This window comes from Gymnogyps californianus, chromosome 14, assembly GCF_018139145.2.
Source record: "Gymnogyps californianus isolate 813 chromosome 14, ASM1813914v2, whole genome shotgun sequence".
In the NCBI taxonomy this organism is placed as follows: Eukaryota; Metazoa; Chordata; class Aves; order Accipitriformes; family Cathartidae; genus Gymnogyps; species Gymnogyps californianus.
Genome location: NC_059484.1, coordinates 12920258 through 12946066, shown reverse-complemented (window position 1 = coordinate 12946066; position 25809 = coordinate 12920258). Strand labels below are relative to the sequence as shown.

The following is a 25809-nucleotide window of genomic DNA, read 5'->3' as shown; positions in this document are numbered from 1 at the left end:
GTATGAGAAATTCCCAGTGCAGGAATCTGCACACTGGGGGAGTACAACTGCTTTGCTTATTCTTCAGTAGAGCCAGTATCATTGGTAAGGAGCTGCAATCTCTATGCATCTTCCTATTTGAAGAATTCAAAGCTGGAAAGCAGGCATTATTTAGCAAAGTTGACTGTGGAGTTACACAACTTTATCTCAGATCAATCTATCTGTCTGTCTCCCTTTTCTAATACAATGTGAACACAGTTTACCAAGTCAGTCATATTAGGTGACCAAAGAAATTAAACCTAATAATAACACAGATGCCTTGTATTCACTCCATTTGCAGAGCCTCTCTGATCTGGTGGCCAACCGCAATGTATTGCACAGTCTTTTTGCCTTTGCCTGTCTCTCTTCCACCACACTAGAGAAGCATGAGTTTCTGTACTGCTCTGAACAGTAATCACAGGAAAACATTTGACTGTTTAGGAAAAGAGGAAAAATGTGCTGCAATCCTTTGAAATTCCACTGTCATTGCATGTGAATTCCTCCCAGTGAATCACACCACCTGGGACATTTTGCAGGCGAGGAGTTCCCAGTACTGAGGCTAAGCTAACAGGAATGGAGCCGTTCATATTGCTTTCTTGCTCCTGAGTCTTACCAAAATACAAGCAGATTCTGGCGTGGGACACACTGCAGGCAGGAACATCAGTGGCATGTCTCTCGTATGTGATTAACTGGAAGCAAAAATAGATAAACTGAATCAGTGACAAAAAGCGGGTTCTCTTTCCCAGATTACACATCTGGATGGAGTACATGCACAAGCATTCCCTCTTCACAGTTTGGCAGAAGACATACGACACTGCTCTGCTTTCTGACACATACCACACTTCGACTTCATCTGACTTATGGGGAAAGACATCCCTGTCGTGCTAGACTATCATGAAGTAGGATGCAGAGAAGCCAAACTTGCAGTGACCAAACTGGTACTTCCACACAGTCCAGTGCCCAGCAGAGATCCTAGCTGGCATCCTCAAACTGTACAGCTGTGTTAGGGCCTGGTTTTTCAGATGTGTACTGACAATCCGAGTGAAAATGCTTTTCCAAGTAACAGACACCAATGTTGAGCTGCAGAGAAGAGCAGGTGGAAGGTGCCTCTGGGCCTGCTGAGGATTTTATTTGCTTCTTTGTGATTTTTCTCATTTGTCTGCTTTAGGAGTGCTGATGTGGGAGGTCTTCAGTGAAGGTAAAATCCCCTATGAGAATCGCACCAATGGAGAAGTGGTGGAAGAAATCAATGCAGGATTTCGGCTCTACAAACCCAAGCTGGCCTCCAAGGCGATTTATGAGGTCATGAGCCACTGCTGGAGGATGGTTAGTATTGTAATGGGAGAGCCCTAGTTCCCAAAGACAAGAGCTCCCTTCCCCTTGCCTTTTAGGAGGGGAGAGAGGTATACCCTTCACATGCTAACACAAGATAAAATCCTGGAAGTGAAGCACTCTGTAGCTTTCATCTGCACTAGCAAGCAAACTCTAGGCTCTTTGCCTTTTATTTAAGCTGCTGTTTCTATAGAGAGTGTTGACTTCACTGAGAAGTCTATGTAGTGCACCTAACTCAAGTTAATTCAATAGTTTGCTTCCTAAGAAAGCTGTGGATCTGTGGGGCTGAATTTTAATAGTGATGGTAAAAATGACAGCCAACCCATTACAAGGCACTTAGTGTCCACTAGGCAAAATTCACTGCTAGTAGAAAAGAAACATTGCACAGAAGGAAGCTCATTCGTCTGTTGGCATTTTCTCTATAACAATAGAATGTATTTTTGTTAATACTCGGTTTCTTCACAAGGTTTTCCTTCCTAACCTTGCCATTCCTCTCAAGCTGACATTAATGTTCTGCCTCTCTCTTCTCTCCCTGCTCAGAGGAAAGATGACCGGCCATCCTTCTCTGTTCTGCTGTATCAGCTAAGTGAAATCTCTGAGTTTGATCTCTAATCATGGCACTGGCCGCTAAGCGAAGCTAAGAGAGTCCTGAGAGGGCAGATGGCTGGATTTTCCCCACACAAAGCATTAACAGGAATCCTCTCACCATAGACACTTGCCATATGCCTGGGGAGAGGGAGAGGGCAGAGGCTGGTACTTCCAGACAGACAAGATATCCCCAGGTCTGCCAGAGCCTAGACAGACACAGGCTTTGGTTTGGCCAAGAATGTGGTTTGCATCTTACAAGCAGAAGCAGCAACTGAGCAGAGAGTCCTGAACCACACAATCCAGCAAGTGTATTTCTCCTGAAGATACAGCCTCAAAACTAAGAGATCTGACATTGCTATTCCAGTTCTGTGAACTCCCAAATGAAGGTCTTCCCTGGGGAAAAAAACCCTGTTTTTAACTGAGGAGGAATGTTTAGACATTTCCATGGCGCTCTAATTCAGAGTGGGCTGGACCTGAAAGCTCTGAACAGGAATAAGCCTGGGACACATGGAAACAGGCTGGATTTAGTGACTGCATTTCTGATGCTGATATTTCAAGGTGGTTTTGTTCTCCCTTTGCATGATTTTCTCTGAAACAGTGCCATAACAGGAACAGGATTCTGGTACCTGGTAAACTGAAGAGGTGTCTGCGTGTGCATGTGAGTTTGTAAGAAAGAGAAAAAGCAACGTGTTGAAGAGTCTTGAAATTATCTCAAATTGCATTGTATAGTGAGTAGGAAAATGGGACTCTGGTGCGGATGGAGACATTCTTGGAGGGGGGAGGTCAAAGCTGAAAGTTTTTATTGTTTTTTTCTTCAGTCTTTCTGCATCAGAAGATAAAAACATGATCCCCATCCACTTTCTTTGAACTGAGTATGGAGGACTGAGCAGTGCAGAGTGGTATGTGTTTCCAGTTCAGGACAAGACAGGATCCCAGGATCTGATTTTCTGTGAAAGGTACAGGAACCTACTCCTGAACTGGTGTGTTTGGAAGGAAGGAGCTGGAGGGCTCAGAAAGGTAGCCACAAGGAGAAAACATGCAAAGTATGTGCTCAGTGCACCAGTGATAATGAGAAGAGTTTTCTCCTACTTCAAAGAATGAATCATCACAAGTAAAGACTTTTCCATCTCTTCTGTGAACAAAGAGACCAATCAAAGAAAAAGTCCTATGCGAATGGACTGCCTAGGTACTTACTCCATGAGGAGTTCCACATTATGTGGTGACAGCAGAAGAAGGTATAAACAATATCTATCTCATGGTATTTCAATTAAAATCTGTATTTTCACTGCAAGACAGAGACACTGTTTCGACATAACTGACCTCAAAACCAAAAGTGTGGGTGTTGGTGTCCTGCAGAACTTGTAAATAAGATCAGGACTTTCTGCTAAGCATTAACAATAACTAGAGAAGTCAAGAGGACTCACAGATGATATGTGCATATATATAGTATGTATTTTTGATGCTTCTCTGTTTGGGTAGGTGAGAACATGAGTAAGCCTTACGTGACAGCAGTTTACAAAAACTCTGAGGTGCAAACTTCGAGCAGCAATCTCTCCCGTCATTACAGAAGTCAGGTTCAAATATGTTTGCCAACAAAAATGGAACAAGGAAATAATGTAATCCCATGATCTCACATATCCTGTGTCAAACTATTTCTTCATAGAAGGAGGCTTAATTTTTGGTATTTTTCAGCCTCATGGTTCAAGGGTAGATTTTAGAAGCCAGAATATCTTTTCAGGTATATGGATACGGGCAAGGCCTTACACATCTTCCCACTTTGCTTTGACTCCACATTATTTTCTTTGGTTTACTCCTACAAATATCATGCAGAATGACTTTCCCAGGCAAGGAGAGTCCTAACATTCAGACCAGAGGATGTCAATCCTAAATGCAGGATCAGAGTGCTACCTTCAAATCAGGATTGCTGCCAAAATCTCTTGGTAGTCTGAACCAATATGTGGAACATGAGCATCTATAAACAGATTTTGAATTTTTGCCTACAGTGAATTTAAGACAAGTTTCTCTTTGTCCCTCTCATCCTTTAGTCTGAGTTAGCCTGTTGTCACATTCTGGTGATGCTAAATTTGGCATTTAGCCAGTGAAGTTTTCAGTAGCCTTAACCACGTTAAACTGCACATCTACAGCTACATTTGAGGACAGCTGGCCATAACTCTATTTTCTCCCCCTCTCGATTGCACTTAGACAATCCGTACAACCACAGGATACTCCGAAACAATTCTTCCCTGAGCACAGACACTCTGTGGCAGGGGTATCTGCAGGCTCACAAAGTTAAGCTTCTGGCTTGCTGCCCCCTCCATCCTTGGAGGAACCAGGGGTCTGTGGAGCTTGAGGAGGTTGCTATTAAGTAGCAGCAATATTGCTCCACTAGGTAATGTTTCTGAGATTATATTTATATTTGGATAAGTGTAATATTTATTAGTTAGAGAGTGTTGCACAAAATAATACTATGATGTTTTATGTTCAGTTTTCTTTTGCAGTATTTCTATGTACACAATGATACGTATTTTTACAAACAATAAAATCGCTGAGTCCCAACTGTGGCTTTCACTATATGTTAGCAAAAATGCAAAAAACATCCTCATGCACTTAAAACCGTACAGCTTGCTCTTCCTCCAGATCCTCCCCACCAAGTAGCAAACAGTCTTCTTCTGGCTTTCTGAAATATCTCTATTCCCCAGAACTATGGCTATGTTCTGGGGTTAGATTATGTGCTGGGTTTATGGCAGTAGGAAGTATTCAGCATCCCTTTGCCAGTTCAACCCTCTTTGCTCGGCTGTATTTCAGAAAGGTGGGAGGCTGTGCTTGTCCCTACTTTTGCCTGCCGGTTATCAGAGGCGGTGGGTGCACGGCTCTGGCTACGTTGCACATTTGGCCGGAGCCGAGGCCCTGAGCACTGTCCCAGCACATCCCCGACCTACTGCTGTGATGGCCGGGCGCTGGCACAGCCAGGCTGGCGTCTCAGCTGGGCAAAGGCAGTCAAGCAGTAACCTCATCTAGAAAGAGCAGCTGATGCTTCTCAGTGGAGACCAGGGGCTGGAGTGCAGCAACGTTAGCCATGAAAAGCTGTTTCCTGGGCATGTGTTGGTCACCTCAGGGAAGTGGGGGTTGTTGGTACTTGTTCCAGTGCATAATTACCTTAAAATCAGACCTGAAAAAATCTAGAATTTCCTGAAACATTTTTTAATGAACATGTTTCTGTGTGATGTTTGGCTTTGTCCTCTCTGAACACTGCGCTCGTCAGCACGGCAGGGCTCAGGTGAACGGCTCTGCTAAATCTCACTTGGCAGCCACTTCAAATTTGTGTGTATTCTTCTGTTCAGCTCACCCCACCATCATGTTATCTCTCCCCTCCACACATAACCAGCTGATGCACACACTCCTGTGTCTGTAGCTGTATGGGGCCTGCCCCTCGCTGACATTCTTCCCAGCTTGCAGAGAGATCTGCAGGACAAATGCAGAGAAGCTCATTCCATTATTCTACTATCATCTAAGCCAACACAGAGTAGAAAATTAAAATAATATCACAACATTCATGAAATTCCCATCCCCCTGAGCCTGGCTGATAATGGGAGCAGATTAAACTGTGCAAAAAAAAGTCCACAGCAGTTTTTACTGCCAGAGTTCTCTTGAACTGACCTCGTTTCACCCACGGCCTCAGAGCAATATTAGCTGTTAAATCTTTTGGATCTGCAGTAACTTACTGAGTTTTTCTGACAACTAATAAATAGTAAAAAGAGGAATGATGGCTACAAAATGTTCCAGTCAAAGGTGAGATGATAGAAGAAATGCTATGCAGAAGAAGGAGAAGAGTCTACTCCCAGAGATGCTATTAACACATTTTTTCAGGTGCGGTCCTGTCTATTAAAACAAAGATAGTTCCTAAGACTGTCTTGCTGCTTTTGTAGTTTGCAGACCCCAGTGCCTTCAGCCCATGGCATCCATTCAACTTATAGCAGCAGAGCTACGGTGTAAACCTGGTGTCCAAGCTTCCCTGCGGAGCCAACATATACCCATGGGGAGCAAGCTCAGCCCCACGCTAGCACGAACAACAGAGCAGCAGTCTCTAAGGAATCAGAAGTGGTCACCCTAATCCAGGAGGGGCCAGAAGGCAGTCCATTTTTAGCATAGGCTGATGCTCAGGGAAGGGACACTGCCAGGGCCACCAAGGAAATATATCTAGACCTGTATCTAGACTTTCAAGAGTCCTTGGGTATCCACCAATGTCTTTCAACAGACAAACAGACAGCAGCATCAGAAGCTGAGAGGGCTGCAGAAAAATGAATGAAGACCCCATACAGGGTTTCTATCAATCACCACGAGGCGATGTTCCTCTGAAAGCTGTTAAGAGGTCCAGTTTGGATTTCACAGTAGATCTAAAGAGCTGTATTGGAGCTTTAAAAAGAAGCATGAGCAGAAGGACTGGAAACTTGTCCCTGAAGAAATGCCAGATGCCAAAAATGCCAAAAGGAAGATCTTTTGGATGCGGTGCTGACTCAGAAGAGGCTTGGAGCTCTGAGCAAAGGCATTGCCTTCTGGTTTTGGCCCCTAACACGCTCAGCGATCCAAGGCTTTATATGTATTCTGTAAACAGGGCTTTCGTTAAAATGGTAAGCAAAACCTAGCGATGGCACAGGTCCTCTGAGGGGAAGAGAGGCTGAATACCTGAGACCCAGCAAGCTCAGCAGCAGGGACATAGCGAACCCCAGCCGGGTCCTGCCCTCTCAGGGACCCAAACGCGCTCACCCAGCGTCAGGCCTCCGGGGGGGCTGCGGCAGCCGCCCCCGGCCCTGTCCCCTCCGTGCACGGGGGGCGGGGGGCTGGTGGCCTTCCCCCTCCCCGCCGGGGAGCCCGCCGGCGCCCCGCTGCCGCCACCCCGACCTTCCCCCAGCGGAGCGGCCGCGGCAGGAGGCCCCCGCCACAAGGCGGGGGGCGGGATGCGGCCCGCGGGCGGGGGGGGGGGGGATGCAGCCCGCGGCCCCCGGCCCCGCCGCGCATCCCCCGCGCTGCCCGGGGGAGGAGCCGCCCGCGCGGCTCCAGCCCCTTCCCGCGGCGGGGGCCGGGGCTCCCCCGCCGCCGTGCGGAGGGGCCGGCGGAGAGCCGCGGAAGTGCACTTGCTGCAGCCATTTCCTGCTCTTTGTGCGGGCGGCGCGGAGCGGAGCATCCCGCGGCGCGGAGCATCGCACCCCGCGGAGCGCCAGGTGAGCGGGGCGGGGGTGGGCGCGGGGGCTGCGCGGGGGCTGCGCGGCTTCACCCCCTCCCTCCCACCCGCCCTCCCCCGGGCTGCGCGGAGCTGCGCGGAGCTGCGCCCGCCGCCGCCGAGCCCGGTGCCCCCCCCCCCCCACGGCCGCCCCGGGCGGGCTCAGCGGGGGCGGCGGGGGGCAGCGGCGGGGCAGGTGCTGCCGCCCCGGGGCAGAGGGAGGGCGGGAGGCCCGGCCGGGCCGGGATGTGCGGGGATGTATCCCACAATGCTTAGAGCTACCTGCAGCATTCAGCCTCCCCGCAGCCCCCGCAAGGCGCCGGGGGGGGGGGATAGGAAAAATAGCGCAAATCCCCTCTCCCCTCCGCCCCGCATCCCGGCTCCGCGCCCCCCAGGACGAGGAGAAGGGGCCGAGCCCCGGGCCCGGCGGGCGCTGCAGGCCCCGCCGCGGGCAGCAGCGGCAGCGCTAACCCGAGCCGGGGTCGCGGCGATGCTTGGCGCAGGGAGGCAGGGGGATGGAGGAGATGGAGGAGCCGGAGATGGGGAGTGAAGGTGGCCCCGGCGGGGGCTCCCGACCAGCTCCCGGATCACCCGTGGCGTGAAAATATGGTGTCCCTGGGGGAGGATGGGGAAGGAGAAAGCGACGGGGTCTGAGCCAGGGTTGGGAGCCGTGGGGCCGGAGCTGCGCCCGCAGGTTCGTGCTTTGGCGTCGGTTGGAGTCGGCAAAACCTTTCCCTTCCAAAACCGCCGGGTTTCCCGTGCGTGAGACCGTTCAGGAGCAAGGTGCGCCCCGGGTAGCATTTCTTTGTATTGAATTTTCCACCCGAGGACGATGGAAATGCGTGGTGCCAGCCGCATCCCACCTGGGGAGGAATGGATGGATTCTGCAGGAAATTTCCGTGGGTTGGAAGGACCGGGAAGGAATGAGGAGAAGAAAAAGAGGCACATACTAAAACCTCCCTGCATGCTCAGGGTTGTTTTGGAGAAGGGGGAAGGGTGACGGTTGTGTGTGCTGTCAGAGGACGCTGCCAGCAGCAGAGCTTGTCCCCCTTCGCCATCTGCCACTTTCCACGGGGGGTTCCTGACTGGGAGATTTGGATCACAAAGATCTCGTAGAATTAGGCTGAGTCGCTAAACCCTCTGCACCCCTCCTGCCCTGCACAGATACGGAAAGAAAAAGCACCCTCATGTTTTGCATGATGACAGTTGTCTGGGGTTAATCACTGAGATGGGTGACTAGCCTGATATTTTGGTGTCTGTCACAGCTGTATAAGTCTAGGGTAATTCCCTGCAAAGGATAATTCTTTTCTCCTTTTCTCTGTACAGTTAGTTGTTATTAATGAAGCCCAAGGAATATGGAAAAATCTTCCATTTTCTGACCAGGGTCTCTTGAGCAAAGCAGGTTATGCTGATTTCATGATAGTAATTTTATTAACAAACAATTATCATCTTTGCATGAAAAATAGGAATATTGGTTTTGGAAAATCAATAATTGGCCAACTATTAACAATGCTGTCCTGTATGATTTAATTTCCCAAGAAGCGCTTTAACTGTCAGCAGTGGGGTTGCTTGTAAACTTGCTCTAAATTTCTCAACTACATTGGAAATGTAGCTTCCTATACCTGCCTCCTTCCCTGACCCTCTTTCTTTGGCACCAGAAAAAAAATGATGAAGTTATTCTAAAAGAAATAAATTCCAAAATAATTGTGTTGCTGAGAGACAAGGACGGCGTAAATGCCTGGAACTCAGCCCTGATGGAATGGCAGAAAACATAGAGTGGAGATACAGAAAAACAGCTTCAGGAGTCGTGCAGTTTGGCTTCCTTTTTTAATGGGAAGGGTAATTTCATGGTTATTAACATCTGTGTCTGTGTAGGGCAGGAGTCCAGCTCTGCCAGCCTCACTCATCCTGGCTGTGTTTATTTGCTCCTGCAAAGAACCTCCTGACTGTGGTGGTGGTTGCAATTACAAGTAATTCTTACAGCATGCATCCTAAAACACAGGGGACTTTAATCCCGTGCATTTTAGGCAAGGGTCAAACTAAACTTTTGCGCCCTGAAGTTATGCTTCTTGAGTAAAAATACATTGGTGGCCAGGAGCATTTATCCTCCTCTTGCTGTGAGGCAGTGGGTACCAGAAACACTCTGCTTTTATGCATCCGAGACGTCAGTCTGCTGGGGTACTTGTTGGGTCAGGATGGTTCCTGACCACTGGTTAGAGTAAGAAGGAGAAGCATTATCACAGGGGCAAAAATAAATTAAGTGACTTTCCCAGGTTACCCAGGGACTGGGCATCAGAGCTGGAGAAGAATCCCAGATCCTCAGGAGGTGACCAGAAGTTTGTCCTCCTTCTCTACATTGCCATCTCCCCAACAAAAGTCATTTCGCTGCTCATCTCACCCCAGGCTTGCAGAGCTTGGACCCTGTCTTACTGCCAGTCTCCTGGTCAATTCCCATTTTTTCTTGCCTCCTTTCCTGCTCTTGGTAGCGACTGCAGCTCCAGTATGAATGTCTGCTGTAGGAGCAGGTGAGCTGAAAAACCGAAACAGCCTGTGCCGCTTCCCCAGAGCTCTCAGCTGTGCAGCTTCGAAGCCGAGCACACATGCATGCAACATATTCATAATGGCCCTGCTTTTAAAAGTGTTTCTTTGTTGCCCCAAGCTGCTCTAACAATAAAGTCGTCTTTGTTCCTCTCGCTGCAAAGAGGATGATATTGCACCAATACTTCTGGGCAAACATTTTGGTGGGGAGGGTGGGACCTGCCCTGCAAGTTCAGACATCTAGGATGTCCATCCGCTCCTTCTCAAAGCCTTCCTACGCTGTCTGTTAAAACTGGCCCCCAGGCTGCTGCCACAACAGTGTCACCATGACGGGAACTCTTCATTTCCATTTCGGGGTGGTGGGGCCATGCCCTGTGCATGGACCCCACATGGCCAGCTCCCTGCGGTGTCTAGAAGCCCCGGTGCCTCTGTGTGATCATTTGGCTTTAGAAGGTGTAAGAGATGGCCAAAGGGGTTGCGATTGAGATGTGGGATGGGGAGAGGAAGTTTCTGCAGCAGATGGGCAGAAAGTGTGGGCAGCACTCATTAGCACTGACGCTCATTAGCAGAAGAGGTAGTCAGCCCAGTGGCTGCATCCCTCTCCGGGGTTTCACTGGGGTGGGGTTGGCTTCTGCCAGGCTCACATTCAGTTTTGCCAAAACATGTAGGACTGGAGGGACTTCGGCCTCTGACCAGCAGTGGGATATGGAGAAGAAAGTAGGTTTGCGATACGGCTCCCAGCAGCCTGTGTGGCCGTGTTTGAGTCCACACAGGCAGGATACGCTTCCTCTGTGCAACGGAAAGCCTTGCCGCATTGTGCATGTGTTATGGCAGCAAAAAAGCCCCGTTCCTGGGCAGGCTGCTGCACTGCTCCCCGGGTGGTGCGGCCCCCAGCCCCACGGCCACGTGCGCCGAAGCGCCGTCAGCAAACCACCAACATGGGCTGACTGTCCTGTTCCCAGCGCGGCCGCCCCTGCCCTGAGGCCCAGGTGGTGGATGGCGGTTAAGGCTTAATGAGGACTTTTTGATGAGCGTCCCCCGGGATCCCCATCTTCCCTGGGCTGGAGCTGCTTGGTCGCTGCCACGTTACCTGACGGCTGCCCCCCTCATCGCTGGACGAAGGGGATGAAGCTGGATTTGCCAGGGCAGCCCCAGCACATTTGTGTTAGAAACCTTTTTGCAGGAAGGTGAGGGAGGGTGGCGTGGGTCTGTGGCAGTGGGACTTTCCCTTTCGGCTCTCCTGGGCAGCCCCCGTGGTGGGGAGACACCATGGACCGGGCCAAGCAATTGCTGATGCCTTCAGAGCCTTCCTCAGCCTTTGTACCAGTGCACAACCCCTCTAACTGCTAGGTGGGCAGTGGACCCCAACCAAGAGCAGGGACCTCGCCAGCCCTACAGCCACCTCAAGGAGCAGGCGAGGGGCCACGGCACAGGCAGATAGGGGATCGCTCGAGGCTGCTCCTCCGTGGATGATCTGGGGTGAGGATCCAGGTCTGCCAGCCCTGGACCAGTAATCCCTCCGTCACGCGCTCTGGCTGCGAGGTTGCTGTCTGTCACAGTGTGCTACGGGCATGAGACCCAGGGGAAGTCCTGGCAGACCATGCTTTTCCCCGTAGCCTCCGTTGGTTTTGCTGTTGGGCTTAAGAAAGCATAGAACTGAAATCGGGAGTCCCCGTGAAGACTCATCTGTTAAACCCACAAAGTCTGTGTAGTTTTTCCATCTGCATCCATATTCGTGCACTCTGCTCAGCCATGGCAAAGCACGGGGTGGGCCGACAGCCGATTGCACCGCTCGCTCACTATGGCTTGACACTTCTTTTTCTGTTCATATATTTCTACACGCCGCATCTTTCCCTCTGTTTCAGTGCAAGATCTTTGGGGCAGGGTCTGGCTTAGTCTTGCAGGTTTGTGGGCTGTCTGGCACAGCAGGACCCCGATGCTGTATTTGGGACCGTATCTTCTGGTATGGCCCAAACAGCAGCAATAATTTTGTCCCTTGAGTTGCTGAGCTCTTTGAGTGTCACAGGGTTATTAGGGAAGCGTGTTTGATTACAGCAGACAGCCAACACATTGCACAAACGGCCACAGAGTTTGACTTCAGAAAAATGATAAATGAGCCCAAATAAACAGCCACAGCCCTCAAAGCTATAAAATGGAAGGTTTTTGTCTTCCCAAACCTGAAGTATATAATGAAGCATGTGTGAGTACCAGGGGTGTTGTTCTGGGAGCCCAGAGGTGAGTCTTGAGGCACTGGAGGATGGTGGTGGAGAGCAGTGGGCAGCTGAGGAGGTCCGTGGGGCTGGGCGAGTTGAGCTGCCCGCCTGGTGCCGAGCAGCACGCGGTGCTCGCAGGCAGGGAGGAAGCTGCTTCTGCCTGCAGCCTGCCGGGACCTTATGTCTGGTTTTGACAGTTGCTACAATTTGTAACAGGAAACCATTTTAGCAAAAAGGGCTGAAGGAGGAAACAGAAATTTGAGCGCGTAGGGAAAGGGCTGCTTGAGATTTTTTTTCTCCAGGCACTTATTTCATGGTGCTTCAGCTGCAGGTATAACCAAGCCTGTTTCTCAGCTGCCTGGTACCTTGGGGAGGCATTTGTGGAGGTGGAATGGGTTTTACCAGGCTCATACATATTCTTGCAGCCCATGCATGCAGGCAGCAACGATGACAAGAGGCACAGCAGCAGACTTGTCCCTCTCGTCATGCAGCATGAAGCCACCCCAGGACTGCACACAGCGTGCATCCCCCTTGGCTGTGGTCCTTGCTGGGTGCATGTGTGTCTATCTATGGATGTCCCGAAGCCATTGTCCTTCCATGCTCCCAGTGCTGGAAATGCAAAGCAAACTTATATTCTTGGAAACAGTGACTCAATTGAAAAAAAAAAAGGACCTAAGGGATTTGTAGCAGATAATCGGCTGAATATGAGCGCCTGTGGAGCTGCTGTTGCGACCAAAGGAACTGGTATGATTGTACGCAAGGAGAGAGGTTACGTTGCTGTTGTATCATCTGGTGCTTGTGCAGACACCACTGGAGCCTTGTGTCCTGCTACGGTGTTCACACTTCAGCAAAAAAGTTGCAAAATTGGATCAAGCTTAGAGAGAAGCCAAAGAGATGATTAAAGGATTGGAAAATATGCTCTGTAACAAGACAGGCAAAGAGCTCAGTCCGCTTGCCTGAGCCAAAGCGAAGGTAGCAGGGTGTTTTATTGAAAAGTGTGAGTATCTTGATGGGAACTTTGATAATAGAGAGCTCTATCGTCTTGCAGATTAGAGCGATAAGACTCTGATGGCTCACATTTGAAACTAGACAGGCTCTGAGTGGGGAAAAAAGCACGGGGGGGGGGCGATTTGCTAATTGAACGACATGTCAGTATTTAAAGCGAGTTCTCTCTCTGCAAGTGTTTAAATGCAGTGGGGTGTTTTTCTAGGAGACACATGCTCTAGGTCGGCCACAGCTATTGCACATGGATTAGGTATTAACTGAGGAAGCCCTGTGGCTGTGATTATACAAGCACTCAGCCTGGGTGACAGCAGCTGTCCCTCCATGCTTGTGCACTTACAGCAAAGGTGAATGGCAGAGGAGATAAGGGACATAAAGGTTTGTCCTGAGGTTCCCGTTAGGGTAAGTGCCAGTGAGCTTTCAGAAACGTTTCCCTTTGCTTTTTATTTTGTGTGCAGCTGGCACCGTTGGCAGCTCCATGGCAGGCTGGGACTGGGCAGGGGACACCGCGTGTGTAGTAAAAAAGGGAAAAATTTTTTTTTTAACAGCAACTTCTTTTTTTGCTTCTTGCAGTGCCACAGCCTGCCTGTGCAGCACTCGATCCTTTCTGGTTCACCTTTGAGAATGCAATTTGTTTACAGTTTCCAGCGCCGTTCCTGTGTGTGAGAAGGAGAGCATGTGAATGTCAGCGTCGGTCATACTTTTCTAATCGTGCTGTTTCGAGAGATTTTTTGGATAGTGCTACTTTGCATTTTGGAGCACACGCTTTCACTCGGGGCTGCTAAAGCTGCACTGCAGCACCCAGCTGTTCTCTGTCTTAAGCAGTTTTGCATAGAGTTAAGCAGAGACGGGCATGGGTGGGTAGTTGTGTTCCTCTTATTCTGCATTCCTACTCTGCTGTTGGATCACGGAAGGAGAGATGACATAGAGATGTAGGTTAAATACACAAGAAAAGGAAAACGAGATAAACTGGGATCATGTCTCCTGCAGTGCCAGCCAGTCGTGATTCCAGTTTTGTCCTGTGCTGCTTTCCTGCTCAGTCTTCTGGCTGCTGTCTGTCTGTCTATCACCCTCTCTTTTTCTTCGGATTTAGCGTGGAAACTGAACATCCGGAACCATGACCACTCACGTCACACTAGAGGATGCCTTGTCCAACGTGGACTTACTGGAGGAGCTGCCTCTTCCAGACCAGCAGCCATGCATCGAACCGCCTCCATCCTCCATCATGTACCAGGTACCTTCAGCTCCCAGAGGTGGCGGGGCAGGGAGGGTTGTTCCGGTAGCTCATGCAAAGCACAGCGGCACATGGTGCTGTGAGAACTAGCTGAAAACATCCTGGTTTCACCATGTTTAAGGAAATGTTCAGAACCGATCTAGCCACAAATCTGTTCCCAAAGGCTTTGAAAGGAAAACGCTAGAGATTGGTGAAAGGGATCTTTAAGGCTGAGCAAGACATAGGGAAGTTAAAAAATGAGGACCAGAGTGCATGAACGGGTAAGAAGCAGGAGATAAGATTTGTGATAACAGCAGAAAGTTCTCAGCAATGTTTTATTATGCGCATATTTCTGTGCTTCCTTTTTATGGTAGTGCACGCATCTAAGTAGGTCAAAACCAAAGTTCTGCCTGACTTTGGCCGGCCCGTGCCGCTAGCACAGCTGGAGCTGCCGGTCTGGGGAGCTGATGGCATGCAAGGGAGGGCAGTCGCTACAGTCGCTTCTCTGCCTTGAACAACCACAGATTTAGCTGCAGCTGCACTGACCAAGCAAAGCCTGGCATGAGCCCAGGGCAGGGCTCAAACTCCTGCTTTTGGATCCGCAGCAGGATGCCTCGGCTGCTTGGCCACTGCACCACACCCTGCCCTATAGCACACACCCAGGGTTAAATATAATATGGGGTTACTTTCTCCATCCTGCCGCTCCTGAATTCATGACTTACCCATGGCAGTGTATAAATACACCCGTACAGTGATTGCCGTGCCATGTACGCCGGGGTCTGAAATTACAGTATCTCTTTCAGCAGGTCAGACTGCGGGCTCATTCAGTAGCATTAGTATCTCTACGGGTTATCAGACCCAAAGGTAGTTCTGGGCTGTTCAAATTTCAACTCTCTCTGGCAAATCTTCATATCATTTTTGCTTATCTCTTCTTTAAATCATTTTTACTCTTTGCTGGCTTGTGTCCTGTGAGGGGCTCAGGGTCCAGCCTTATGGCACAGCCTCCTTTCAGGGCCACAAGTGTGTGCACACCACTGGGCCTAAAAAACCTCATCTAAACTGGATCTAGACATATTGGCCAAGCCTGTTTCCTCATCGTACTTGGTTTGCATGTAGCCCTCTCCCCTGCTAGCCAGAAATGCATATGCAGCCTCAGCTTTTCGTGTCACATGCAACGTCCTGGAGGCACTAAGAAGAGCAGTCCTGTGGCCACGGGTCTGTGCTCCTGGCTTTCCTACTCAGGAAATCAGTTATTGAGGTGAGCGCGGTCACTGCAACGATAATGTCATTGCAAGGAGCAGCTCTGGGCATCTGGGACTGCTGTACGCTCTGCCCTCCAGCAGGTACCACCAGCCAGCCTTCGCGGAGGAAATTACCCGAGCACAGAGCGTGTGAACGTGCAGTCAGTGCAGAGAGGCTGAGGAGCTGCTTTTTCATCCCCTGCCCTGCTCTGCACTTTCTTGCTCCCCTGTCCCAACCCAAAGCAGTAGCTCAACTTCCAAAACAACTGTTCATCCCAAAGCATCTGCTTGCAAGAGGAACACTAGCACTGATAATAGCATCTGAATGAGTGCTGACTTTCATATTTATGTTTTCCAGACATCTCATTCCCTGCCCTTTCTGTGTGTTTATTCTTTGGAATTCCTGCTGACAGGATGTGGTCTTCCCCTAGCAGCCAGGGCACAAATAGAAATTAATGAGGCTGCATCTGTCTTTGAGTTACCGAGCTAAAATCCTTAGAATAATTGCTGTAGGTTTGCTCTCTCCTGTGGCTGCAGTTCCCTGTAACTGACCCCCACCTGGTTTGGCTTGATTTTACAAGGGTTTAGCAGTCTTGATTGCCATATTTCCATACATATAATCTGCAGGATTTCCTCTAATGAACATGCGTGATTCAGAAGCATCTCAGGCTGCACGTACAAATCTACTTCAGACCTAGAGGTGCAGACCTCAAATTGTTCATAAGCTGCTCCCATGCCCCAGGAGCCCTACTGATTCTGCTTTTTGCCAACACACGCCATGCCAGACTGTATCAGGTGAGCAAACAACTAGCTGTATTTTAATCCTCACCTCTCCATTTCACCCATAGGCTAATTTTGACACAAACTTTGAAGACAGAAATGCCTTTGTGACCGGCATTGCCAGGTACATTGAGCAGGCGACGGTGCACTCCAGCATGGTGAGTCCCCCAGGCACTGCCCCAGCACTGCCAAGCCTTTGGTGCGTACCCTGCCTCAGCAACGCCTCTCTGTCTTTCAGAATGAAATGCTGGAAGAAGGCCACGAGTATGCCGTGATGCTTTACACGTGGAGGAGCTGCTCACGAGCCATCCCCCAGGTACTCAAGCTCCTCCCAGGCAGGGGTGTTCCCAGAGCACCTCGTTGGTTTTCTCTTCGGCATGGGTTAGTTTGGACCAGAGACAGAAGAACAAAAAAGCAGAGGATACTGAAGCAGATAGAACGGTTGAAAAGAGAGACCACTGACTCTTCAAATTGTCTTCTCCCCACCAAAGCCTCAACCACCCATCTCAGCAGCTGGTAGCCATTTCAGAAGCAGATCTATACTGCTGCCCTAGCAAAGGTCATGTGCTCTGCACCTTCATGTATATGAAGGCTTCATCCCTGACACCTCCTAACAGTGCCTCTCAGCTCAGTCACACTCACCACAAGCTGACTGCCTTATATACATTTCCTGGTTTCATGAGCCCCTCCCGTGCTCCCCAAAGCAGTCGCACCTGAAGTTATTTCATCCCCGCAGGACCAGCTTGTTTGTCCTACAGCTGCTAACAGGACTTAGCTGAGCACAGCTCTGGTCCAGCACGGTACTTGGGATAGTGCTGTGTTTTGTCACTTGGGTCTTTATCCACTTCTCTGTCTGGAGAATGGGTAGCCTTTGCTTTAATTAAAGCAGTGTGGTTATTTCCTTCCTGGTGCACCGCTTGAATATTTTTCTCTCTCATGTTGTGGGGAGATGGAGTTTGCTTCAGGCAAAGGCAGTTAGTTTTTGGAAGTTGAGAGTAAAATCATCAGATATGGTTTATATCACACTTTCCTGATACCATTGTATGGTATCATACCCTTACATGGTATCAGGAACTTCAGCTTCAGTTAAAAATTGCCCCAGTGCCAAGTGGGACTCTTGGATTGTGTGAAGAAGGGAGCCCAGGCAGCCTGGGATGAAAACAGCAGGTCCTCTCAAGATGTGGCAGACTCAGGGTCTCCCTGACTTGCACAGAGCAGATGAGGCAGCTGGGGCAGGTTTTAGCATCCCAGACTGCTGCCCAGACTCTGGGGTGCGCTCTCTGCTCCCACGGGAGCCCCAGAATTGTAGGTGTTGTGTGAGGATGCATGAAGGAGCACTTCGATATGCCAGAAACATTTCCCCAAATGCCCTTTTTTGCTGCTGATATACCTGAGGATCCTGATCTCCCCCCACATTTAATCATTCTCCTCCTCTACTGCTAGTTCTGCTTCAACTGTTTTCTAGTTCTCTCTCCAACCTGAATTTTGGTGGCTTCATCCTGCAAACACCTACAGACATGAGTAAGGTTGCCCACATGGCCCACTGATTGTGATTCAGACTCCAGCTCAGAGCTTGTCTTCTGCAATGTGAACACGTGCTGGATCACTGCAAAAATGCTGACTGACAACGCGCTGGGGCGTGTGCAGTGCACTTCCATTAACCCTATGGATAAAAGGGTTTGCAGCGCTTCCGTGGAGCCAGGAAAAACTATTTCCACATGGCTGGCAATGCCCATGTTTGTGATTCCCCGGGAGAGGTCAAACCTCAGTTCCCCTCGGGTTATACTCTGCTGATGGTCTCATGAGACCCAGCCATGGGGAGATTTCTGCTGCTGATTGGATATTTGCTTATCTCCCATTTATATTTGATGCTGTGCTGCTATTGCCTCTCCTGGCTATGCTAACAGAAGGCAGGCTGTGGCTGAGCTGATGGCAAAACAGTGCTACAGATAATCTGTTTTGGCATTTTAGTGTCCTCCCATCCCGGTCGCCCCTGCGATGTTTGTGCCTCTCCGAGTGCAGCTTGGGGGGTCCCTGCTCTCTGCCCCGTCCTCCCCCCTGGGGCTGCAGGCAGTGCCGCATGTGACGGAGGAGCAGACACCGCCACGGCAGAAGGTTCATTTACAGATTCACCAGATTTGATCTTGCAATGAGCCCTGTGCTTTGCCATAGGGCACATGGCTGCAGCCGGGGGTTCCTGTTCTCAGCCCCCCTGCTAAGAACTGGCTGCTTGGTCATGTACATCTCCCTGTGCTACATCAGAGACAGTGGTTTTACAGGTGAAGGACAGAGCCTGCACCTAAATGTGCACCACTCCTCCCTACCGCGAGCTGCATCCTCGTGGCCATCAATATTGCCTGACTGCACTATGAAACACCAGGGCAGGGACGTTAGATTCCCCACTACAGAGAAGGCAAAGCTACTTTTGCATCTTCCCACATGTGAGGCTGGCTGATTTGTCCCCTTGCGCCCTGTGCATCAGCTGCTGGGCTACTAAATTTGCACCAGAGCTGTCAGCCCCATCACAGCCTTGTGTCAGCAACAACTGGAAACAAAACCAGAGGACAGCAGGATGCATTGCCTTGGGCAGTTGGGGTTTTCCCTAAAAGTTTGGTAATGACTCCAAGTAACTGTTTGGAAATGAGATGGATGACAACTGAGTAAGTCCTTAAATTTAGCTTCCTAGGATTCCAGTGAAGGTGACTCACTTCATTGCTGCTAGCCGCATACAAGCCCAGTGATTTTTAATGGGTCGACAGCAGAACCAAAATTATCCCAGCGAGGCTACAGCAGAGCCATAGCCTGGTGCTGTGTGTGTCCATGGGACTTTGCAATACAAAGTCTCAGATAACTTTATGACATAACATTCCCACATTGTGTAGCCAGTCCTGACTCCATATTGCATGTGTTCTACCTCAGACAAATGCATTAGAAGACTTTTATTTCTGAGTCAGGACTGTGCCTGTTTATAATGCATGGAGACAATTTCACATTTGAGAAATAGCCCCTTCTGCTGTCACCTATTGCCTTGAGAACAAGCTCCCTCTCGGGTCCCTCCGTTGTCCTCAGATGGGGACAGGATTTACTGTGAAACAAGCAGAAGATGGTGGCCGTTGCAGTCCACAGCTGTGTTAGAAACTCAAATGCTGACAAGGATGGTTTGTCTTTGCAACGCAGGTGAAATGTAACGAACAGCCAAACCGAGTGGAGATTTATGAGAAGACGGTGGAAGTCCTGGAGCCAGAAGTCACCAAGCTTATGAAGTTCATGTATTTTCAGGTAAGTGGTCAAGGAGAGAGGCAAAAATAATGTATTACTTTGCTGTTAACTTATCCTAAGCCAGGCTGTGCTATCCTTGCCAGGCCAGCTTGGAAAGCCCCTGAGCCCCCTGATAGGTCTCTTCCTTGCAGCCACCAGCAGATCCCTGAGACCTGTCTGAAGGAAAATCTGTGTGTCCCTTGCTCAGCCCTGAAATCTTGTATACAAGTTGGGAATGAGCACATCTCAGCCCTTGAAGTTCATGGAGGACCAGAGCCCCCACTACGTGGAGCTAATGGGTGGCACAGGCTCCTGTTTTTCTGGGGTGTTGGCTGGTGGATGTGAAGAGCTGTTTCTCCGCCGGCGCCAGCACAGCTCGCTCTTCTGCTCTTCCCTCTGAAGCAAAGCCAGGAAGAGCTGAGGGCTGGTGGTGCAGCTGGTGCCTGGGGTGGGATGCAGCCATGCAGATGGACACCCTCCTGCTGCACCAGCAGGAACAGGGATGCGCTCAGAGTCCCCTGAACTTGGGGGTCAGCTGGCAAAGAGCACCAAAGCTTAAATTTAGCAGTTGCTACACTTGAGGCACTTGACAAAATAACACACCTAGATCCCAACAGAGCAACAACCACATGGCAAACACAGAACTGCTGTGGGCTCCAGGGACCTCTCCCCATCACCACCTGCGTTTATAACTGGCTGCAGCTGGGTTTCACCATCATTTTTAGGTTTTATGTCCTATGAGGTGTTTATGCCCCACCTAAAAAACTGAAGCCTGATTTTGCAGAACACGCCGCACTTGGAGCAGGCGCAAATAGAGAGTTTGAGCCCCCTTCTCCCCTCCAGCACTGAGGATGTTTGTCTGCAGTGGTTTGTAACGCTGCTTCGTTTCATGGTGACGGTGGAGGGGGACCCTGGAGGCTCCATGCCCAGCAGAAAAATGCTTTTGTTAAAGGAAGGAGGTGGTGGGTGGGTGGAGGGTGGTCCCAGTGGTGGTGCGATGACCATGCATGAGCCACTGCTGGGATGACCCTGTCCTGCTGCCTTCCAGCGCAAGGCTATCGAGCGGTTCTGCAGCGAGGTGAAGCGCCTGTGCCACGCTGAGCGGAGGAAGGACTTTGTCTCCGAGGCCTATCTCCTCACACTGGGCAAGTTCATTAACATGTTCGCCGTCCTGGATGAGCTGAAGAACATGAAGTGCAGTGTCAAAAATGACCATTCTGCCTACAAAAGGTGAGAGGGGGCGAAGCAGCGGGAGTGGGGACAGGACTGTACCTGGTCTGCAAGGGAGCGCCTGGTCTGCCCAGCAGTGAGGTCAGGTGGACATCAGGAGGCTGGAGGTTGGGTTTCTGCGCTGTCGTAGGCTCTTTTTGTGAGTTTAGGCAAATCGCTGAGCCCTGTTGTGTTTCGGTTCCCTCTTGGTAAAACGAGGAAAGAGCAGAGTTGTACTGCAGGGGGGTCTGAGGGTCCTGCATTGCAGCTGCAGGTCAAACAGGGAAGATGGGTGGTGAGAGTCTCACATTGGGTGAGTGATCCTTGGTGACGCTGGATTTCTCCCTTCCAGAGCTGCCCAGTTTCTGCGGAAGATGGCAGACCCCCAGTCCATCCAGGAGTCCCAGAACCTCTCCATGTTCCTGGCAAACCACAACCGCATCACACAGGCAGGTCTCTTTTCTCTGAACCACTTAACCTTTCCATGAGCAGAGAGAGGCAATGATCTCGCCAAGGCTGGCAGCACTTCAGACCAGACTGTGGCAATAGCTGTTGGGTCATTGCCACTGGCTCTGACAGTCTTTTGGTCAGGCTGTGTAATTCTAGCAGTATCTCCTTCTCATGGGTCATCCTGGGTGGCTTTGAAGGTCTCTATGTCAAGACAAAGATGAAGGTCTAAAAGATGCAAGAAGAGCTCTTGGAGGGGGAGGTTCTGCCAGAACCTCTTCCCCTGTTTTCCTGGGAAATCCATCCAGTCCATCTCTGCAATTGCATGGGGACTGCAGATCAGACCCCATGGCCCTCCACACTCCACAGGCTCTATAGCTTCTGCTAATTAGGTAAAATATTGCACAGAGACAGGAGAGAGTCAGCAAGTCTGCTTCTGAGGCATCATTCTTTACATCTCACTGTCTGATTTTTGGCTGTTGTGATCAGCCTGAAGGGGAGAGCTATCCTGCAGAAGGAAGGTTGTTCCTTACAGGTGGTACCATGAGGTCAGTCTTCTGCTGATAACTTAAGAAAAGCACACAGACAAGGTTTGGAGAAACCTCTTATCATTCTACTCTTAATCCTTCAAATATGTTTCTCCCCTGGTTTCTGCTGTTCCTCTGTCCATGTGGATAATGTGGCCCCTGTTGATGTTTCAGTGTCTGCACCAACAGCTAGAGGTTATCCCTGGCTATGAGGAATTGCTGGCTGATATTGTCAACATCTGCGTGGATTACTATGAAAACAAGATGTATCTCACTCCCAGTGAGAAACACATGCTCTTAAAGGTGAGATTCGGCCATGCTTCTGGGGCTGGGTGCTTGCGTAGTTTCACTTTTGTTTTAGTAAAATGAAATTTCCTCGCAGGACAATGTTTCTCTTCATTTTCTTTATTTTTTGCTCCTTTGGGTTTACACGCATCCCTTCTCTGCAGAGCCAGCGTCCTCTGGACACACGAGTTGCTATGAGGTGGGAAGGCTCTCTGCATGCAGCATCAAAGCTGCCTTCCTCCTCTTCCTGCTTCCCTTCTGATCTTTGTTACTTTGTGTCTTCTACTGCAATACCTCAATCCCCCCATTTTCTCCCCTTTCACCTCTTCTTTTTAGCTGAACAGACTGGATGTGGCCGTGGGTCGGAGATGTCCCCCCCCAGTGCTCTGAAGTGGCACCTCTGCTGGGCACTGCCGTGAGCTGCCTCTGTTCCTGCTGTAACTTGGACGTTCTCCCATCATTTCTCTGCTGTCCTTTGTGGCCTTCTCCCATATTCCCATCTAAAAATCTTCCTTCCTCTCTCCCTTTCCTCTGCTCTTCCCCATCTCTATCTTTTCCCCCAATCTTTCCCAAGGTTGTCAGCAGCTCTGCCTGCCTGGGACTAAGCACATGCGTGGTGGTGGTCTCCAGCTGGTGGACAAGACCACTGGTGGGTGACCTGTGCTCTCCAGGGCTGGAAGGGGTTTTTGTGTTGTGCACGGATGTGCGGGATCATGGGCTTGACCTGGGTAACTGTATAGGACATGCAAAAATCACCACCAACTTTGCAACCCTGAATTTTCTTCTTGATGCCCATTCCCAGCAATAATTCCCTGCAGAACGAAGATCCTTCCATGTTTGGTTTCCCGACTCTAAAGAGCCCTCAAGATGAACATGCCAAAGTATCTGCTTGTTTTGTATATTTGTCCTTACTGTCAGTCAGTTATTACAGTAATTGCAGTCACTATTACCATAAGAACTTCATTACCACAGTATGAGTCAGCTAAGGTTCTTTGAAGGATAATGTGGGTAGTTGGAATATCTGTAATGATTTGTACTGAATTAAAGGGAAAAAATCAACCCAGGAGAATATTTTAAATGTTTTCAGTTCTTCTCCAGGAGTAAATGTTTGCCTTTGGGTGGAGAAGACTTTTGGGTTGTTGTTATATGGGAGAGAGGAGGAACAAATTACCAAAGTGAGCATCGTGTTTTTGCACAGAAAACAGAAGCAATCCATCGTGTGTCCTCTGTCTACCATGTACAACCTTGCAGATATGTGCACATTTTATACAGTCTTCTCATGAGTGTCAGGTAGTACAGGAACCTGAAATGGTCTTTCCTCATGCTAAGTGATGGAGAACTGTCTTTGACTTGTGCTGCTGACTTCACGCTAATGAAACCTAGCCTTTCTGTCTTCTCCAGGTGATGGGGTTTGGCCTGTATCTCATGGATGGGAATGTCAGCAACATTTACAAGTTGGATGCCAAGAAGAGAATCAACCTTAGCAAAATAGACAAATTCTTCAAGGTCAGTGACCTGTCTGGGTGAGGCTGGAGTTTATTGCAGACCAATGAATTAGTGACCCATACCATTGCACATGCTGCCAGCAAAAAACAAACTGCAGGAATCATTTACAGGTCCAAAAAACCCAAAGGGTCAAGAAATTATCTAGGCCAAAGGATGAGGAATGGGATTGCTGTGAAAGTGCATGGGCACAGAGCTGCAGCGTGGGTGAGACGGGCGATGCCGGCCCTTGGTGGCAGCAAGGCTGTGGATGGGTGAGCAGTGCCTGGGGCTGGTTCTACTCCCGTGGCGCTGGAGCTGGGAAGCCAGTGGGAGCTGAGGACCCTGCATGCCCTCGCTGGGCAGCCGGCTGCCGCTGCGGCTCTGCCTGCTTCCTGCCGAGGGGCAAAGGATGGGGACGGCGTGTGGGCTATCTGTTCTGTGGATGAGGGAAGGGTGTGCCAGACTGACATCGCTTCTATCTCTTTGCACATTTCTGAGGCAGGTTTGCGGTCTCCTGAGGAACACTGTGATTTCAGGCCACCAGCAAACCTGGCTGGTATGCTGAGGTCTGTGCGGGTGATGGTTGCACTCCCTTTCCCTCAACGAGCTGCTGAGCTGAGGAACAGGGGACACAGCTGGCCAGCCAACATGTGATCTGGCAGTCTTATTTCGTGTATAAACTGTGCTCCCTGTAGGAGAGAAAAAGCTTCTTGGGGAGCTTGTGTCAGCTGGGACTTGGAGGTACTCAGCAAGTTCCTCAAAGGGCTCACCCGGTGGTTTGAGGAACCATTTTTGTCTTATCTGAGATCTGGGTTTTGGGGAAAGGCCCGCAAGAACTGGATGCTCCCAGTGACATGGTGGGAAGCAGCCATGCAGCCTCCCTCTGCCCATGCACACGTGCAGTTGAGTCCAGCCATGGGCTGGTCCGTAGCTGGAGGCCAGGCTGCGTTGCCCCTGGGCCACTCAGCATGAGAAAGATTTGGGATAACCCTGTTGCTTCCCCCAAAATCTGGTGTGTGTGAGCCACCGGCCACCAGCGGCAGATGGAGAGGGGAGCTGAGACCCCGCATAGCACCGCCTGCAGCATTCGCAGGGGGAAATGACACCTCCTTCGCATTGCTTCTGCGCACAGGCTGGGTCTAGGAGGCATTTCAGGGTTGGGGCAGGTCAGCTCTAGGAGGCATGGTGGGATCTGGCAAAGGACAAATGTATTGGCAGCAAAGAATAACAGTATAGCAGGAAGATAGCAGAATAACTTCCCAGATGGAGCAATTAGTTTTCTTTTAGACCTACTGAGCTTGAGCAGGCCTTCCAGAGTCCTTTTGCCTCCACTGTATTAATCTTTCCCTGAGATGGAAAGATTAGTTTTTGTTACCAACATTTGCTCTACATCAGGGAAAATGAGAAGATGATGATTGGCGGGGGGGCACAGAGTGCTTCTTCCCCATCACTCTTTCAGCAGAGTGGATTCTCCCTGCCGCTTTACCCAGAGAGCTGCTGAGGAGCCTGAAAGAAGAGGTCGGTTGTGGTCAGAGGGTAGAGAATGCCTCCCTGCTTATTGCCCCGACTTGCGGTTTATAGATGATGCGCTGGGTCTGTGCAAGGGGAGGGAACGGGCGAGCCCAGATAGCTGGTTTCATGAAAGGTTGGTGTCCCAGCTGCTGCATCCTCACCCTGAGCGAGTGGGGACCTGTCTACCCCAATTTGCATCATCTCCTGGAGACAGCTCTGAGAGCAGGGCTGAAATGCCCGCATAGGGGACTACGGACAGACACCATAACCTCACGGACGGGGCAATAATGAGGTGGTTGAATACCCTCCAGTCACTGGGGAGACTGCTGAGGACTGCAGCTCTGCTAAGGTGATTTATCATGCCATCCCTCAGAGTCTTCCGAGTTTTCCCTGGTTCAGCTTTGCTAATTCAACTGAATCTCAGTTTAAATCAAGCCCTCAGTGTAATCTGTAGAGTTTGGTCATCTAGGTGCATTCAAACAGATTTGCTGTTCATTGCAAAGTCCTGTGGGCCATCAGAGAATCAGGTAAAATATCTTCCATTGCATGGAATAACTTTCTCCTTTCCAGCTTTTTGTCCATTTGCACTTCTCCTAATCAGTTAAGTACCACTCCAGACTATCAGATCTCAATAAGAAAAGGCCAACTACTCCTCTTACTACATCTGCTTATTGCCTTCTGATTAAATTTCTAGTGGATTGACCAGGAATTTGAGTAGTGAAAATGAACTACCCCTTCGTTTAAACCTTTTATGAAAGCGCCACAGGGAATCCCTGATGACAGCATTACACATCCTCCACACAAGTCAGCCTGAGAAGAGAAGCATGTGATAATAGGACAGGGAATTTGCCACCATCTTCCCTGAATTTTGGGGCAAGGCTTTTGTAGCTGGGTGAAGTTGAAGATTCATATTTTATTGAAGAAATGTTGGTAGCTCTTGGTT

The 25809-nt window shown here is 49.9% G+C and overlaps 2 protein-coding genes across 7 annotated transcripts in view; both read left to right on the top strand.

Moving 5' to 3' along the window:
- The window catches only part of ITK (IL2 inducible T cell kinase), a 32090-nt gene extending 30128 nt beyond the window's left edge, over positions 1 to 1962 (top strand). For both annotated transcript variants that reach the window (XM_050905302.1, XM_050905303.1), the window contains exons 16-17: positions 1187 to 1344; positions 1891 to 1962. In XM_050905302.1, coding sequence (XP_050761259.1) covers positions 1187 to 1344; positions 1891 to 1962 — 230 coding nt within the window. The remainder of the gene's footprint in view (positions 1 to 1186; positions 1345 to 1890) is intronic.
- Positions 1963 to 14026: 12064 nt separating this feature from the next.
- Positions 14027 to 25809, top strand: part of CYFIP2 (cytoplasmic FMR1 interacting protein 2) — a 45638-nt gene continuing 33855 nt past the window's right edge. For 2 of the 5 annotated variants that reach the window (XM_050905084.1, XM_050905083.1), the window contains exons 1-8: positions 14027 to 14143; positions 16212 to 16301; positions 16382 to 16459; positions 19321 to 19422; positions 20450 to 20631; positions 20963 to 21059; positions 21759 to 21887; positions 23271 to 23375. In XM_050905084.1, coding sequence (XP_050761041.1) covers positions 14027 to 14143; positions 16212 to 16301; positions 16382 to 16459; positions 19321 to 19422; positions 20450 to 20631; positions 20963 to 21059; positions 21759 to 21887; positions 23271 to 23375 — 900 coding nt within the window. The remainder of the gene's footprint in view (positions 14144 to 16211; positions 16302 to 16381; positions 16460 to 19320; positions 19423 to 20449; positions 20632 to 20962; positions 21060 to 21758; positions 21888 to 23270; positions 23376 to 25809) is intronic. The other 3 variants (XM_050905086.1, XM_050905085.1, XM_050905087.1) reach the window with 3 other exon arrangements.